Source organism: Falco cherrug, chromosome 1, assembly GCF_023634085.1.
Source record: "Falco cherrug isolate bFalChe1 chromosome 1, bFalChe1.pri, whole genome shotgun sequence".
Taxonomy (NCBI): domain Eukaryota; kingdom Metazoa; phylum Chordata; class Aves; order Falconiformes; family Falconidae; genus Falco; species Falco cherrug.
Window position 1 is genome coordinate 57,859,989 of NC_073697.1, and position 18,817 is coordinate 57,878,805.

The 18,817-nt window shown below is 41.6% G+C and overlaps 1 protein-coding gene across 4 annotated transcripts in view; it reads right to left on the reverse strand.

The window, feature by feature from the left end:
• TEC (tec protein tyrosine kinase) overlaps nucleotides 1-18,817 on the reverse strand; it is a 53,252-nt gene that overhangs the window by 6,380 nt on the left and 28,055 nt on the right. For all 4 annotated transcript variants that reach the window (XM_055723824.1, XM_055723838.1, XM_027797283.2 and 1 more), the window contains 10 exons: nucleotides 10,930-11,031; nucleotides 9,862-9,943; nucleotides 8,083-8,211; nucleotides 6,617-6,657; nucleotides 5,976-6,157; nucleotides 4,958-5,023; nucleotides 2,515-2,569; nucleotides 2,268-2,347; nucleotides 1,624-1,757; nucleotides 302-376 (listed from right to left, as the gene is read on the reverse strand). In XM_055723824.1, the coding sequence (XP_055579799.1) occupies nucleotides 302-376; nucleotides 1,624-1,757; nucleotides 2,268-2,347; nucleotides 2,515-2,569; nucleotides 4,958-5,023; nucleotides 5,976-6,157; nucleotides 6,617-6,657; nucleotides 8,083-8,211; nucleotides 9,862-9,943; nucleotides 10,930-11,031 (946 nt within the window). The remainder of the gene's footprint in view (nucleotides 1-301; nucleotides 377-1,623; nucleotides 1,758-2,267; nucleotides 2,348-2,514; nucleotides 2,570-4,957; nucleotides 5,024-5,975; nucleotides 6,158-6,616; nucleotides 6,658-8,082; nucleotides 8,212-9,861; nucleotides 9,944-10,929; nucleotides 11,032-18,817) is intronic.

The window sequence follows — 18,817 nt, forward strand, 5'->3', positions numbered from 1 at the left end:
GCACAGCTCTTTAACTGGAAAGAGCTCAAGGTGTCCATAAAAGTATGGAGGGAGATGCTAAAGCACCAGTGACATGTTCTGCCTCTCCTCACTGCTGCTCTGGGCACCAAACACCTACCACCAGCTGTGAGGCCTTTGCATACCAATCCTTTGTGCAAGGGTCTTGAACCTTGGACCCACGTTAAGTTAGTACAGCAAATCACAGTACAAAATGAGGTCTTCAAAGTCTTTTAGAAACTATGGTAACATACATACAATCATTAAGAAAGATACGTGTAGAGGAATATAAAATGCAATTTACCATAGCTGAAGCCTGCCGTTGTTGGTGCTGTCGTCTTCTTTGGGGTCACTGGGTAACGCAGCCTAGTAACAAGACCTGAGGTTCAAAATAATTCAAGAGACACAGTTTATATCTGAAATAGCACCAGGCAGCAAATCAGCCACTTGTTTGCTGCAAACTTCAACACCAATTAACGATAAACATCGTATACAGCTTTGATCCTATTTTCTGGTATTGCATTTTGTTGACTATTCAAAGCGGCTATGAGAAGTACACAGGAGCACTCACTGCATTTAACTTGTTGCATCTTCTTTACTAATGAGAGATGGATATAGATATGTGCATACATGTCTGTGCTTTAGTTATGCTGGCACCAATAAAGGCTGAGGACCCCTTTCATAAATCAGATCAGAAAGATTATCTAAAACTCACAACATTAATTTTGATTATTTCTACTTCACCCATATAAACCCCAACAGTTTGATGCAGAGATTTTACATATACAGAATTAATGCTGCATGCTAGCTGAATATTGTCCTAAATATCTTGTTGGAACTTGATATGACAAAAGGAATAATGCAATTAGAAACAAGTAGTAAAATGAGTTTAAAACCAGGGTTATGTTTTTGCAGCATATTTTCCAGAAAGGCATTTTCCAGAATACCACCAGGAAATGCTGGGTCATCAGAGTTTAATATAAACATCTGGAAACTATAGCTCATGAGGGAACTTTATGCACAGATTCGACTTGAAAAAAACCCAAAACTATATTAGTATCTGTGACTTGAACCTGACTCCTAAACTTTCCCCATCCCTTACACACAGAGTGGGCAGACACCAGCATCAGCTATAGATCTGAAGTGTCTAACCTTTACAGAGACTCATCTTTAAGTGTTTCCTGAACAACACATTACTGTTCTCCTCATCTGTTTCCTATATGGGAAGATTAGATCATTTTAAGCAGTGGTGACCAGCAGGTACAACGTTAGCGCCTGGGGAGTATTTTGGAGACATACCATCCCCACCCATCTGCTGTGGCTTGCAGGCAGCTGATAGAGAGGCTATGTATAGCTAAATGAATGATTTTTCCTGACTCAACACAGATATTCTTCCGTTACTCTGGGGACAGTAACATATTTATGCCTTTATATTTATGTATATTTACATAAAGCCTTTCAATTTGTTGCCTATATTGAAAAAATCTGAAAACACAGTTGTCTCATGACTTCCCTGAAAAAGAAGGATCTATAAAACCCTAAAAACTTTCATTAAAACCCTAAAACACCTCACACTCCTTTTCAAATCAACCCTAGGTGGCAGAAGAAGAAATCAAATTTATCTACCTGCTGCATTATGTTTATGATACTCAATTATTTCTGGAATGGAGTTAAAGAGATGTTTTTCTGCAAGATAGTACTGTTTTGGTGATGTCACTGTTTCTTTTATATGGTAGTGTCTTATTCCTGATGAACCTTCTCTGGAAAAATAATAATAATAACAATTAGTAATCATACACTGTCATTTGTTGTGAATTTTTTTAAGAGGAGCACATTGACTAGGAAAAGGAAACCAGTGTCACAGGCTTCAGGAACAGCTTGAATATCAAAGATCCCAGAGCACTGGTGACTTGCCTTGAACTCAGTTCCCAGACCAAGTTGAAGATCAACCTGTAAAAGGTTAATTTTCAGCCCAGTGAGCTCACATGCCCATACAAACACTTTGGCTGGCAGGAGAGAAGAGACCAAACAGGGTGGGAGAGCAAGACCTCCTTCTTTGGGCAGAGGTTCAGGTCTACACTGGATTAAACCAAACATGACCTAACCATGGAGCCAAGAAGCTCATTTTAGTCATCCATCTTTTCTATCACAGCAGCCCCTGTTTCTTTACTGAGCTCTCTTCTGTGCTTTCCCCCACGCCCATGGATTTGGATACAGACACAAATGCATCCAGGCAAGACAAGGTATGCAGAGCAGCCACAGAAACTCACCCTCCAAATTTTGTATAAAGGGAAACTGTATACAGGCCAGGCTGACTGGAGTCTCTCACCACAAAACCACCTTCTTTATCCTAAAATGCAAGCACATTGACAGTTTTTGTACAAGCTGGTTTAAGCTGCATGTCTCTTCTACTCGTCGTGTTATATACACATGCCAAAACAAGCCTCTGCTTTAACAAAACAAGCTACTTTACATGAATTCCACAGTTAATACTGTTAATAAGGCTGCTCTTCTCACCTCGTTTCTGAGGAGCTGCTCTGCCTTGCTTCTGTTCAGGTTTCTGCTGTACCACCTGCAACACAACATCAGTAACTGAAACTTCTCCAAGGTGCACGATTTACCTAAAATGCTTGAAGCAAAGTATTACAAAGCCATAGATTCCATAATGTTACGATAAGTGAAGGTCAAGAACTGAAACTTTGTTAACGTGCAAAAACCAGTCTCTTATATTGTGCAGTTATCCCATAAAAATGCCCTGAAACAAACCCAGTGAGACCTCACAGAAGCCAATAAAGCTCAGGTGACTGAACTATCTTTTATCCTTTTTTTGCAAAACCACTTCTCAAACACAGGCAGGTTGATGGCAGCAGTTGCTCTGAAGGGCAACCTGAGTGCAGGCTGACAGCCCCAGGGAAGCAGCTGCCCACATGCTGGTCAAGCCACCAGCAGAGCTAGCTGCTAGACTGCTATTTCATTCAATAACTCCACAGTTGCGGTTTTCCAGGGAGGACCCACCTATCAAAGAGGAGATCAAAAGTTAATTAATGTCACGGTTGCACATCCGTGAGCTCTGTGTTGCACAGGCAGGTTAAAGTAGCCATAGAAGCTCCGACTTTTCAGCCAGTTGCAGCAAATAATATAAAAAGGAAAATCATGCAGCTCACAAATGGTGTGGTGCAATTGTTTTGAGCTATGCTGTCATGGCAGCAACCAAGCAGGGAAGTGGCACAGCAGCCTCTAATCAAGTTCTGCTGTTCAGGAGATAGTGGTTCCTTGCAGTTGGTCGGCGACCTGAAGTAATGCTCCCTGGACTGCGTGGTGACTCAGAATTACAGCCCCAAGGTGGTAAGGCACAAAGTGGCTGGGCCAGATAAAGCAGCCCAGTTCCTTCCTTCCCTTTCGCAGCCCCACAGCACAGCCCAGAGCAGGGCAGGGCTTCTAGCAAGAACCTCTCAGATGAGAAAACAACAAAGAACAAGCAATTCCCTCTAGTGAAGCTCAGGGCAAAATCCCAGATGAAATTCTACCTTCTGTCAAAACACAGCAGTAGGAGACATACGTAGCTGAGCTTAGAGTTTTGGAACTATTAATGTGGTTTTGTAAACTGGTTTTATTATTTCCCTACAGCTCCTTTTTATATAAAAGTAATGAAATATTTCTTAATTTCTCCAGCACAACAGTTTACGCTGTAGTGAAATTTAAATATCAACAACAACAGGCTTGGAGACTACAATGTTAATTTTTATCCTAATGTTCATAAACAGTACCCCATAATTAAACAACAACTGGTAAAAGCACTGTTCTTAAAAAAAAAAAAAAAAGCTATACTTTTGTACCTGATAAGTTATATGCACACACTGAGACTTTAAATGCACCAAGTGATATATTTTCTTGAAAATTAAAGCTGCCTTCTAAGATCTCCGATCTGTTACGTTTACAGAATCACAGAATGGTCAGGTTGGAAGGGACCTCGAGATCATCTAGTCCAACCCCCTGCTAAAGCAGGTTCACCTACAGCAGGTTGGGCAGAATCCCATCCAGGCAGGTGTTGAATGTCGCCAGAGAAGGAGACTCCACACCCTCTCTGGGCAGCCTGTGCCAGTGCTCCATCACCAACAAGATAAAGAAGTTCTTCCCCATTTTCAGGTGGAACTTCTTGTGTTGCAGCTTGTGCCCGTTGCCCCTTGTCCTGTCGCTGGGCACCACTGAAAAGAGCCTGGCCCTGTCCTCCTGACACTCGCCCTGGAGATATCTGCGTGCATCGGTAAGATCCCCTCTCAGTCTCCTCTTCTCCAAACTACACAGTCCCAGCCCTCTCAGCCCTTCCTCATCAGGGAGATGCTCCAGTCCCCTCATCACCTTCATAACCCTCCGCTGGCCCCTCTCCAGCAGTTCCCTGTCTCTCTTGAGCTGGGAAGCCCAGAGCTGGACACAGCACTCCACGTGCAGCCTCACCAGGGCAGCGCAGAGGGGGAGGATCATCTGGCCATGCTCCTAATGCACCCCAGGATTACTCTTGAATGATTTCCACTGTTTTCTACTCTACTACCTTACAGCCACACACTTTGGCTAGACATGTCACTTTAAAAGAAATTTACCCATTATAAGTGTGCTAAATGTTTTGCTGTGTGGTGTTCTGGTTTGGTTTTTTTTAATATTAAAGTTTCCCTTTGTCTATCAGAGAGTTGAGAGGGGTTTTTTTTTTTGCTTTAACAGTGATAGCCTAAAAACTACATGCCTGATGGCCATCTCACTGACTTGACTCTACACCATAAATCACAGCAAAATCAATGAGGCACAAAAAAATATATGCCCATTTCAAATATTTAAGTTTCATCTCCGAGGTAATTGCTATCATATGTAAATAATTGCTTTCAAAACTTTAAAAATACATTGTCATTCTTAAGAGTACAGGTTTAATTTTATGATCTTCCAGATTTTAATTAAAATATTCACTTACTCATATTGATCAAGGTTGTTGGACTTCTTTCCTGTTACATAGTTGCTTGGAATATATCCTTGTTTTCTAAAAAAATACGTAGAACACAATCTGAGCGAAAAAATGTAAAATTACATGCCTGGATGACAGGGTTTCATTCAGCTAATTACCAGAGGTCTCTCACCATAATTTATCTGTTACTGACCCACCTAATGTAATGCTGATTATACAGAAACCGATTTTCCACATCAGCATTTTCACATTAACTTTTAGAGTGCCTAAAGAAGCGACACAGGCAGCAGGAAAAAAGAAAACCAGCAGAAGGGTGTCCAAGAAAACCAGCAGAAGGTGCAAAGAGTAACACACTGCTGCTCTGTCACTTCTGCACTCAGAGGTCCCAGTCAGTCACTGGAAATAAATTTGGAGCCTGCCACAGCCTAATAATTCGTAATTACCCCTAATATATTGCAACAGGGACCCGATAAATATTGAAGTACAGAAACCTTCACCTTTAAAACCGCAGGGAAAAATTTAAATCCAGGGAATGTAAAGTTGCAGTCATTAAGGCATCTCATTGCAACTCACTCTCAACTCATTCAGAGATTGCCCCTAATGATCCAGCTATTAAATAAGATGATGATTATTCAAGTCTGGAAGTCAGAGCCTGCTGAGCTGAGTGTTAACCATATTGCTCCCTAATGAGCCGTTCCCCAGGGAAGCGGCAGTACTGTACCAGTCTAGTGAGGTTTTACAGGCTGTCTGATGCCCTAATTGGGAAACCATAAAGCCTGACAGGAAACATAATTGGAAAAGCTTCCAGTTCTGCAACTGTCTTTGCACTCAGGCCCCACAGTCTATTAAGAACCACACTTTTTAAAGTTGGTTTCTATGTGGGAATAAAGATATGGATGAGATCTCGGGGCTGGGGCCCAAAGTGAGGTCTAGTACAAGTTTTTGTTGACACTCGTCAATATAAACTGCTAAAACATAGAAACAGCCTTATGAACTTTGTAACGAAAAATAGGGAACTTGTGTTTACCCATATTTGTCTCTTGCCTTCCACCAGTGAATGTCGTTCTTCTCGATCACCGTATATTCTTCACCTTTCTCTAATCTTAAATCATGATGTTCTGTAGGCTCAAAGTCATACATTGCTACCACTATCTCCTCCTCTTCATTGCCATTTTCTTCAACTGGAGGAACAGGTGGTGGAGGCCTTCGCTGAAAACGATCCAACATTATTATCTTCCCACTCTGCTCCATAATTACACCCACTCATCATCCCACCCGTGCAAACCAGCCAAGCATCCCAGAGGCAAAAGCTGGGCTAGTTTCAGGTTGTCCTGAGACTGAGCTGCGGCAGCCCAGGGAAGCAGCGGGATCACCTGGGTGCTTGTCCATGGGGCTGGCTCGTACTGCAGCCCCTCAGCTGCCACTAAAGGGCAACGCCAGCTGGTGTTGCTTTTGGACCATCTCCCCCACCAGCACCACCAATACAGCAGCTAATAGGTACAACTAAATTTCAGTGGGATTTTTTTCCATCCTGAGATAGAGCGTGGTGCCTGTTGATGCACACAGAAATAGACCTTTGCTCCAGGACACGGAAAGAATCTCAGGAAATTTAAACACCATCTCAAAAAGCAGCAATTATCCATTCAGTATTTTAAAGACTCTACCTACCATACTCTTCTCTGGCATTGGAGAAGGCAATCTCGTTACACCTACAAATAAAGCACAGGAAAGGATCTGTGTCTATTTGGCTACAAATCTAAAAACTAAATAAAAGGTTTAAATTTCACATAAGATTTTAACATCTTAACTAGCCTTCAGGATAGCTTACTAAGTCAGAAAGCAAAGACAGCTCTAATTAAGCATTAGGAGAACGTTGATTAAATATTCTTGCAAAAACATCCTAAATCAACCAGCAAGCTATTTTCACCACAGATTTGGCAATGTCTGTGCCACATCAGAGCATGCCACACAGAGATCCCTGAACCAGTCCTCAGATGCAGAAATATATGAGAAATATAAAAGGGATAGCGTTAAAAAAAGGTATACGAAAAGGAAGCAGTGTTCTTGTCACCATGATAATTTAAAGGTCTGTTCCTATTAACATCTGCTTTTCTAAAAAAGTAATACTCCCCCTGACCCTTGCTTCACTAAATCAGGCATAAAAGTTGTATGCATTTTTTATTATTTCTCTCAGATTGAAAAATATTTTTCTCCTGTGCTGTTTTTCCCCCTCGCACTTAAAAGGTTGAGCTATATATCAAATTTTACATCTTGCCGGATACGGCTGGCCACAAGCCACTGTTTATTCTTCAAGTTTTTTTAATGCAACCAAGTCCACGGGTCCCCTCCACTGCCATTTAAGGTGCTGACACAGGACATGAGCTGGGCACCACTGATTTCACTGGGAGGTAAGCAATGACTCATTTTCTTTTCCGGCTACGAAATTTTCCTAAAATCAATGACTGTATCCTTATGTAGGACAATCATGCAGTGAGGGGTCACACTGGCACACCTTTGTATGCTACAGCAGATTGCTGAACAAACAGAACCTGCAGTCTGGCTGCTGGAAGATGCACATGCCTACAGAAGTCAGGATTCATCCAGGCTCAGCGTACGGACCTTTACAAACCTCTGTGAAAATTCAGACCTGCGTCTGTAAAAATACATTAAGCCTTCCTGCATACTTTTACATTGGTATAATAAAACTGAATGCAACACAGCTATTATTTTTTTACACAGGTATGTAGAAGTTAGTAATTAAAACTGAAGAGCTAACAGGTATTTCTAGCTGAATCTTTTTCACCATCAGGTTTTATCCTCAGTCTGAGGTAAACACTTGGTCAAATAAGTTTCAGATGGCAAAAACAAACCAAGTGAAATTCAGCAACCTCAATGATTCTTTTCAGCTTTTCCTAAATGTTCTTTTGCAAGGACATTTACTGGCTTTTATATTTTTAACAAAATATTTGGAAAAGAAACAAACATTTTGATTTACTTTAGGCACAGTATAAATGCTTCACTCTGCTCTATAAATTTGCCCAATACCTAGGGCATTCAGGTCTGATGGCAGGATGACTTAAAACAAGCAGAAAAATACACCAAAACAACTTCAAATGAAAGACATATGCACTTACTGTTTTCAAAAAGATTGTATTTTTCACAGCCAGGTGCTAATTTTTCTGTCTGTCTGCAGCACTGATAAATTCCCTCTGTCCAGAATTTAGGATGATATTTCACCATTATATTGCTGTTGGTTTTTATTCCTACAAGAAGAATATATTGACTACATATTGAATATACACAAGCATATACTGAAAGATACGAAAGAAGATACCTGCAAGAGGGCCATTTTAAACAAACATTACAGTATCTTTGACATGAGGCATAATCTTCACTTGCCCTTACTTTAGCATTGCTTCTCTCAAGGACTTTCTTGCACATTTACAGGGAGGTGATGCAATGATAGTAGAGGATGTTTTTAGGCTCACACATGACTTTATTCCAGAAGAGAGTGCTATACTCCCTGCCCAAACCAGCCACCCCACCCGGCGCTTGATGCATACACCAACCGAGACCCAGGTACCCACCTGCACCCCTGACTGTGCAAATCAGTCACACAGCTGTGATGGCCCTGGGGGATCTATCTGCCCCTTTTATTATTACTGCTGCAAGTGACTCAATCTCCTCAAGAAATAGCATTCTGCAGAGAAAGATAGCTGACATCTATGGCTATTCCACGGCACAGTGCCTGTGTTTGGTCCGAAAGGCTCCTCACTCCCATCCCGTGGGCTTGCTGAGTTTCAGAGGTTATTCCTTGCCTTGTGGTCCCCACCTCAGAAATTATTTCTTATTACTTTACAGAGCATATGCAACTAATGTGAGCATTTGATGGTGGCAGAAAGCATTAAAAGGCTGCTTTTTTTTTGGTGGTTTTTTTTTTGGTGGGGGACGGGGGACAGGGAGAAAAGAAAAAAAAAAAAAACCAGCAACCACAAACCTCTTTACTCATCATGATAGCATTAATCAGACTGCATCTCAGTGCAGATGCCTCCTGTTGTTTTACATCCATTTAAGGCCCCCAATGTTGCCTAGCTACACTCAAACAAAACTTTTCAGTGATGCCATTAACTAGCTTGGATAAGCTTTTTAATGATTTACACGTGCAAAAGCATACGGTCAGATTCTAATTGCAGCTGGACTTCCCAAATCAAATAAAATCATTCTGAGTGTTTGATAGTCTCAGTACCTGTTATCACATTGTGTATGCAAACGATGAGCTAGCCCAATAAAAAAATAAAAATCAGTGGATATATGCAACAGAAACATTTTATTTTTCTAGCTTGCTGTGGCTTGACATCGGTGAGCAGCTAAGCACCCACACAGCCACTTGCCTACTCCCCGCACCCAGCGGGATCGGGGAGAGAACAGAAAGGCCAAAAGGAAAAAATCTGTGGCTTGAGATAAAGACCATTTAACAACCAAAAGTAAGAAAAAGTCAGAAGCTATGTAAAGGCAATGGCTCACCATCTCCCGCACACAGACCAATGTCCAGCCAGTCTCTGAGCAACGGCCAATGTGAAACCCGAAAAACCCAACCCCCATCTTCCCCTACCCCAGCTTCTATTGCTGAGCACAACATTATATGGCCTGGAATATCCCTCTGGTCAGTCCAGATCTGGTGTCCTGGCTGTGTCACCTCCCAGCCTCTTGCCCACCCCAAGCCTACTCGCTGCAGCAGCAGAGGGAGAAAAAGGCAAAGCCTCCACACTGTGCAAGCACTGCTCAACAGCAGCTAAAACACTGTTTTGGCCACAAATCCAAAACCAAGTGCCAAGTTAACTCCAACCCAGCCAGACAGCTCAACTGAAGGTATCTACGTATGTCAGATTTTAAGTATGAGCAGTTTCCATTACCTTCTTTCAGATTCCTCACCCACTGATCCCGGCTTTGTGCGCTTGGTGCAAAAATATAAAGAGTATTAGCATCATATACAACCTGGAGGAGGGAAAAGAAATAATCAAAATACATTCACCTGGTAGTATTCATTTATTTATTCCTCAGGAAACAGAACAAGACAAATGACTGTTGCATTAGTGTACTCGGGCACAAAGTGTAGAAACTGGGAAAAGGTTATTAGCGTTTACTCTTTGTATATGATGCTTTAATGAGAATAAAGAAGAATTTTATAACAGTATATTATCTCGAGAGCATTCCTTAAAATTTTTGCTTCATTTGCTCATTCTTCACTGTATTTTCTAAAAACAGTTAAATCTAATTGCTAACATTATTCCATAATCAGACATCCTCTGTTCCTGGCCATTTCAGAACTCCTTGTGATTCTGTACTGCTGTGGGGTGATTCTTGCCTTCCTTTTCTTCAGCACTTGCATTGGCACAAAACAAGTATTGCCCTGGGAGAAAGCGGTCAGTCCCCCCTCCAGCAATGGAATTCACCCTCACTCCAGCCATTCCCTCTATTGTAAGCAGGCACAGGATCTGAATCCCCATATTTTTCTTTTTCCCCTTTAAGCACTTGGTTTTCTGTGTTTATTTCCATTCAGCTCACAATGGAATAAAATGCAAGTTTTACCTCTATTTTCTTATTCCTATATAATTTAATGGTAATTCATTTTAATGTGAAAGAATGAAGACAGGGGAAAATGGGCTGCCAGCTAACCCATTCCGGGGGAAGAACAGGGGACAAAGCACTTTCCAGTCAAAACCCAAGCAGAGAGAGTGGGGTAAACAAAAAGACCAAGTGTATGAGGCACAACTTCCCAAGAAGGGACTGCAGGGAAGCAGAGCTTGCTGGGGATGGGTTTTAATCACTGATCCTGAACCACCTCCCACACAGCCCCAGAGAGCCGAAGAAGGGGCTGAGTATTTAGAAGCAAAAGTAATTTCAAGCAAGTTACATCCAGATGGCTTGGCACCCTCAAGAAGAACACTGTAATTTATATATTTTATATAAAAGGAACATACCTGAAATGGATATTTATTTTGACAGGGAATAATACCATCACTTTTTACAACTTCTACACATTTAATCTTTGAAATATCCACAGATCCTTTTCTGTACTTCTTCTAGAAGAGAAAAGAAAAAACATGTAAAATATAACCGATTTATCTAATTTTTTTTCCCAGAGAGACTTCTTGCTTTCTTTTCCACTTATGATACTGATGCTGCTTTAGCTGCAGAAGTAATTTGAAAAATGAGAGAGAAATGGTATGAAGATCTACACTGGTGAAAGTGCACAGAGTACAGTAAAATTGCTTAGTAAAGAGTATCACTTCTTTCTGTATAAAGTTTCCAACCAGTTGTAATTGTAGGTGTAATCTATTCCTCTCTACAAAAAATAACTTGAGTACAGATGAAGGAAGGTTTCCCCCTTGCTGATTTTAAAATCTTGATTAAAACTGGTCAGGAAAATGTGTGCCAACACATCATCCCATCTGCTGCCTCGCTCTGTTGCTGAAGTGCTCTCACCATTTTGTGGCTGCTGCCATGTTTCACCAAGTTTCCAGAGAAACTGGGATGTGCACAGGCAACACATGTTCCTACTGAGGCAAAAAGCAGAAAATGGGGGTAAAACCCACCCCTGGGCCAAGCTAGGATCTGTGCTGAAGGAACTTCTTTGACCAAGGCCAGCAGAATGCCAGAAGAAACACGGTCAAGAAGCAGCACAGACATCTGGGAAGATCTGGCTTTTCTAAATTAATAATTATGAAGATTTTAAAGGCGGCAAGGACTTCCAATGGTGCACAGCAGATGCTGCCCAAAGTAACAACGCATGGAAATACAGCGTAGATCAACACTCCAGAGAGGAAGCTCCTTGGAAGAACCGCCGGTAACAGGAGGTAGCATGTACTGGGCTTTAGTCTACATGTAAAAGCAACAGGTAATCACAGTGAAGCCTGCACACAAGCAGACCTTTTTAAGGTGGCTGTTTCTGAAGGAGTTGGTCAAAACCATCTTCCCTTCCCTGAAGCAGAAAAAACAAAAGCCCAGCACAAAAATTTACGACGTGCCCTACTACGTGACAAGGGGAATCACCTGAACAATACACTTCTGAGAGTAGAACGATCACAAATCTACACAAACTGCATGGGGCCACCTCTCACTTTTGAGAGAACTGAGTCTCTAATAGGAGGAGAAGTTTCTACTGGAATGAGCAGCTCCTCATCACTGGTCCTGAATTAAAGCACATCAAAAATTCTGACCTGCCAAGCACAACTGACAGCCAGTCCAGAGCACAGCTTATGAAAGATGGACACTGTTCACACAACGTGGAAATAATTGGTAATTACTGAATTATCTGAGATATTCCAAATCTTTACTTAGCTGCCCTCCTCTCCTGAGGATGGAAATTTCAGCCCAAATAGCAGAAGTCTGGCACAATCATAAGCAACCAAAAACAGTCTTCTAAACAGAAGCAAATAGCAACTTCATATACAGCTGTCATAATTCCACCACCCTGGCAACACAATAGTTACTACCCAGGGAAAACACCAAAGTTTCACTGGCATTTAAAATACATTTAGCGCTCTATCTCTTATGTACATTGTTATGAGGAAAACAGGCAGAGAAAACATGCATGGTCATGGTCAGCACCAGGAAGAATGACAGGAACTAAGCACAGATAAAGCTGTAACTGTTACTTAACACCAGAAAACCCAACCGTCCCCCCTAAAAAGAAGCCTCAATAAAGGGCTTTTTAAAACTGGGGGGGGGGGGGGGGGGGGGGGAATAGGCATTTTTATGAACCATTAAAAAAAAGCCAAATCATAAACATAGCACGAGCTATAATACAAAACTATATCACATTATGCTGAAAAATAATTTGCAACAAGCATGCAACCTTGGATTTTTTGATCAAAAAGTGATTTTAAGTCTTCTGCTTATTTCATGGTATCCCCCTTCCTTGAACACCAACTGCCTAAACTAAAACATACATGCAAGCAAATGCCAATTGGTACAGCAGCAAGTATTACATCTCCCTCTCCTTGTCGCCATGTGGCAGACCTGGTAGCTTCAGGACTGCCAGATTAGCCAAGGCAGAACAGGGGGACCTAAATGAGATGCACTTTTCCATGAAGCACAGAATTCAACGCTTCATGTAACTGTGTTGGAGATACCGCTCCAGATCGTTCTACCTGCACAGCAACATACAATGAAGAAACACTTGCCACTTCTGTAGCTTATCCATCTAGCTTTCTGCATCCAGTGGGGTACTCTTACACTGTTGGGATCCTATCTGCTGGTTAACGGAGGCTGTGGGACAGACAGATTGTATGCATTGGGTGTTGTTTTTTTAATCTGGAATGACAGCGATTCCTTAGAGGAACATGCTTTATAACTTTCTCTCCTCCAGGACTCAAGTGATTTTCATGCCAATTCTGGCATCCAGTGAGTGCTCACCCAAAAGGAGAATACACCTGTCAGAAGGACAAAGAACAGGAACCCAACAAGATAATCAACAAAAATTTGGGGGGAAAAATAAAACAAACCTCCTGATACACAGCACATGATTCTGATAATTTCATTTCCTAAGTTGTCCCTTTGTACACTTCCATCATTTAAGGTGGCTCAGTTTGCTTCACCATGAGATGCTAAATTAAGCCAACTTACATGTGACCTGCCTTACAACTCAATGCAGCAAATTACACCTAACATCAGAGAAGATTCTTCTATTTTTACATACTTCACAGATTTTAAAAAACTGAAACCCCAACAACTTACAGATATGAAATTAAATACGAGCGTACTGCTCCAGACATGTTTCAGATTGCATCAGAAGTGACAGTTATTAATGGCCAGCAGCCTTCAAATTGCCAAGCGTGCAGCTGTGTTTCACCTCAGCATTTCTCACTATTAAACCATGGGGCACAGGAACAGGAAGGAATGACTCAAGAGAAATGCTAAAAAGACCATGGCAATTCCTCTCTTCTCCTTACTGAAATGGTTTCCCTCTATAACAGGACATCTTGCACACCACCATTGCGTTGCATTTATTCTAGAAGCCAAATGGCTTGCTCTAGACCCAGGCATAGGGCAAATGGGAAATGCAGAATCAAGACAGCTCAAGCCCTGAAGCAGTTGGGAAGCAGAGGTGCAGGCATGAGCCAGCCATGAGAAATCCACCCTGATCAACTCTTTCTAACGGACAAGAGGCAAAATTAGTACAATGACTAATTATGCAATGTCAAGCCATAGGAGGCAGAGGAATTTTTTCACTGTTGTTTCTGGAGGTGGAAGATGGCTAACATAGCAGAAAAAAACAGGTTAGAGTCACTGTAGAAACAGCTGAATTTCACCAGCACACTCATGCATGCTGTCTGAACTGGACAAAAATATTCTCAGAGGATTTAGGGGGGAAAAAATAAAGTATCACAGGCCAATGAACCCAGGGGACCTATCAAAGCCAGCCCACTCCTTTTCTGAAGATAGACATACGCCTCTAGAGGGAGGCCTATAGAAGGAAACATGGTTAGAACAATAATAAAGGTATATAAATACTATAACCCAATAAGGACAACAAATAGATAAAAATATGTGCTTCAAAGTCACACTAAAGGTTTTTTTTAAGAAAAAAACAAACGTATCTACTTGCTGAAAACAACAAAAGGGAAGTGATTACACAGAAACTACTATAGAAGGCTTCTCAAAATGCAAAATGCCATGTGCTTCATATTTGCCTATGCTTCAAAAACTTAATTTACAGTTTTAGAAACCCTGCTCCCTGCACACAATGAGGATAGCCAGTCCAAGCAATAATTCTTGTTACCATGCAATGCAAAAAGAATAAGCTATTCCTATTATTTAACATATAGGGCACTAATATCAAGAAGTTATAATAGTAGACCTACATTGTCAGATATGGAACAAATGTAGGATTACACGATTCCTTTTAAAAAGTAATCTTAGGACACAGGAGGACAAGAAATATCTAAGTGTTAGGTAGGTATACAATCAAACAGCTCATGCTCTGTACACTTGGAATTACTCCTCAGCTGAATATAGTAGCTTTACAGCTTAAGAAGCCCACATTCCAACTACCAGATAAAAATGTTTCTTCAGTGTATTACCTCTTCGCTGGCAAAGATACCGTGCTGCTTACCCTCAGAAAAGTGGGGTTGGGTGTTAAACAATACACAGGACATTCCATTTGGAAAAAACCTCAATGAAAGCGCGCAGAAGCCAGTCCAGCTGTCAAGAAATAGCCAGGTTTTCTCACCCATGCTGTCTCTCTCTTTGTTGTTCATACCATTTCTTTATCCCATGCTTATCCCCATGTAGGAAATCCTGAACTCATCAGCATGTGACCCATTGAACTTGCATCCTCACAAGTACAGAAGGTCTCAGCATTATGGACATCTCCTTTTACGTTACAAAATCTCAGAAAAGCCTGGCTAACCCTACAGCCCCTGCAGACATAGATAGGATACACTCCAGAGCCAAATGTGGGGGTGTTTTAATTTTTTGGTTGGGTGGGTGGGTAGCTGTTTTTTTTAGGGCGTGGGGGTTTTTGTTTGTTTGTTTTTGTTTTGGGGGTTCTTTGTGGGTTTTCTTCCCAATAGTATTGACATTTAGTGATAAGAAGCACGGGATACTGCAAAATAGGAAACCAAGAGTCCTTTACCATGGCCTGGCTGCTTAGCAGATGTCAACCACCAACACTGGAGACACTGAAAAGCACAAAAATAAATTCTCCATAGTAGCACTGATGCTACCTCCTAACCATGACTACAATGCGTTATCTGTAATTTACTCTTCTCCTGCAATGGAGAAGCAGTCAAATGCACACAATTACAGTTCTGACACACTGCTGCAATCACAGAAGGCAGCAATATAAATAAGTGTAAAGGACAGAAAATAAAAATCAGCCAGGCCTCCATCCATATCAGGCCCTAAACCACCTACAATCTTTCAGCCTTCACAGTAACTAGCACACAGCTCCAGGTTCTTTCAGATAGATCTTCTCTTCCTAGTTTACTATGAAGTCCTCACATTGCTCTGAGCCTGGCCAACCCAGCCAGCTGCAGCATTTCTGCCCTGTTTTCTCCCCTCTCAGGGCCATCACTCTGCGGGGTGAGTGACACCCTGCATTCAGCTACCCCTCTAACAGCCTCCATGCTGTCTGAACACTAGACTCTGACAGCTTGGGCCAAGAAGGGAGGACAGCCCAAGTCCACGGGTACCACACATGAGTGACCAAAGCCCCAGGACAGGCCCTGAGAAGTCACCTAGCCAGGGCACCAGCTGCTCTACCTACTCTTTCAAGGTTCAGATGATGGAGTTCAGATGACCTACAGACCTGAGGGATTTTTTTGTCTATCAAGATTCCTGTCCATCAACAGACCACCTCTCCACTTTAAACACTTGCTGCTCCACCAACCCTTCATCACAGTCCAGGCTTTTGGGAACCTCATCCCTCCTGCTGTTCCTGCCCTGAATCTCACCGGCAGGTCCACATCTTCCTTTAAACTTACTGCCCCAAACAGGACTGCAGCTGATGCCTTATCATCAGATTGTAGGGATTCAGTCCTGTTTTTTCATCCCAGTGTAACATTTGCCTTTTTCACAGTAACGAGGTATCATTGATGCATATTGTGCTTATGATTCACTATCCTGTCACCAGGGTCCTGCTGGGGACAGCCTGACACTTAACTACTCCCATTTTGTATTTGAACATTTCAGCATTCCTGTCCAAACTTTTACCTTTTGCACTTGTCCCCACTGTGCCACATTCTACAAAATAAAAAAAAAAAAAACAAACCAGAAAGTAACCCACCACACACCTAATCCAAAATTGAACACTTTGATTTCTAGACTTGCTTTCTGAAATGCTTGCAGCTCCTTCAAGTTTTATGTCACCTGAGAACTCAACAAGCTTCTATTTCAGCAACAGTGTCACTAGTGAAAATACTGAAATACAGGACAGAACACCCCATTCAAGACAGTCTGTCAACCTGAAAACAAACCACCGATGCCTACTGAACACTGTACCCGTTTCCCACGTGTTCTGCAATCAGATTTACAAGAGGTTTATATAGGTCATTGCTAATGCTGACATTTGAAAGTGTCTCATACAGCAGTGTCAAAAACCCCTTACTGGAATGAAAACACACAGAGTATCTGCTACTTCTCTGCTGACCACAAGACTTGTTATCCCGTGGCAGAAAGAATATAGATAAGTCTGAGATTTATTTTTTTTTTCCTCTTTTGGTTCTTGTCAAATCTTGCCGTTTTGACATCATCCAGGTACTTTCAACAAGTCTGGTTTTTCTAGCACTTTTCTGGAAATGGTCTCCGTGGCTTACAGTTTCTCAGCTTCTCCTCTGCGCTCCTAGAACTAAGCCTTCTCCAGCCTTCCAGAGTCTCATTTCTCTTCCAGCTCTTCCTTCTTAACACCTTTAAGGCTCATCCACTCCTGCCTAGTCATAAGGTAAATATTCTCATCCATGCCTTGTCAGTGTCTCAGCAACTACAACCTTCACTTTTTAACTTCAGCTATGTCTAACTTGTTCAATCTCGCAATCATCAAAATTCTTCTAGAAACACAAGTACTACAGATCCTCATTTTGTATCAGACTTTTGGTAGATGTTACAGAGAACAGGGAATCATTACTGCAACATAGCCAACTTCTTTTACAACTTAAGTTTTTTTATTACTTGCTCTTTTCAAGTGAGCATCCCCATACATCTGTTACGCTGCCTCTATTCGCATGAATAGCTTTATTTCTCCAATTTGAACAGCTTGCAGTTGTGCCTGCTTAAAGTATCCCCAGCTGTGCCTACTGTTATCTATTTTCTCTTGGGTTTTCAGCCAGTATTTAGGGTCTTCTGGATCATCAATAATATGATAGTTCTTCTTCCGAGCAAAAAATTTTTACAAAGTTATTTTCCTGAATCTTGGCACGGGGATGGGGGCAGGCTGGGGACCACAAACAAACAGACCAGGAAGGATGGAGCTTCATGGTTCCTAATGCCAACACCTAATGCTTTCCAGTACAAGTTCTATCCAGACCCTCTCTGTGCAATTTTTCTTCTCAGATTCTCTCACCTGCTCTCCTCCTGGCTCGTTTTTGCTCCTTCTACAAGGTTTCTGGGGCCTTTGCAGTAGAACAGGCTCTGCTCTTTCAATCATGTTGACAGCTCAAAATGCTGACCAGCTTTACGTGCAGCTGTATTTTGCCCAATTAATTCCTACTGTCTGATCTGCCTAAAAGTTAACTGATTCCTTACTGTATTTGCTCTGAGCAGTGGCTAGCTACAGCCGTAGATCAATCCTCCTCTTTCCCAGGCTACCATACTGCAGAGGTGTGGGCAACTAAGTTGCAATAAAACTTTTCCTGATTACTGTAATGTCTCATTAATGCTTTGCACTGTGTCTCTACTCGCTCGTTGGCACATCTTACGCTTTGATAAGCAGCTCCTCGGAAGCAGAGTTTTTGCTGTGTTCACTACTGTTGGGGGGGACTAGCTGCTATCACAAAATAGTTATATTGATATAACACAGCTCGTATAATTTTTAAATCTGTGTATTTACTAGAAACAAGACTCCGCTTCCTATATTGCTCCTTTTCATCAGAGATGGATCTCTCACAATTCCGTTACTCTAGCTGAGCAAAGAGAACTGTATATAGGAATAACAATGCAGATACTGTTATATCAACAAAGATGTCTGTTAAGTTTGCTTGACAAACTATAAACTGAAAAGTATCCTTTGGTCATTCGTCTACAGATCACCAAGTCATTTACTAATTCTCTGTCTTGATTTCCATGTAATCAAGTGCAAAGAAAAGAAGTTAAAATTAATTCTTTTCCTAATGCTGCTAATCTGTAGAAGCAATAGTTCCAGTCATTATA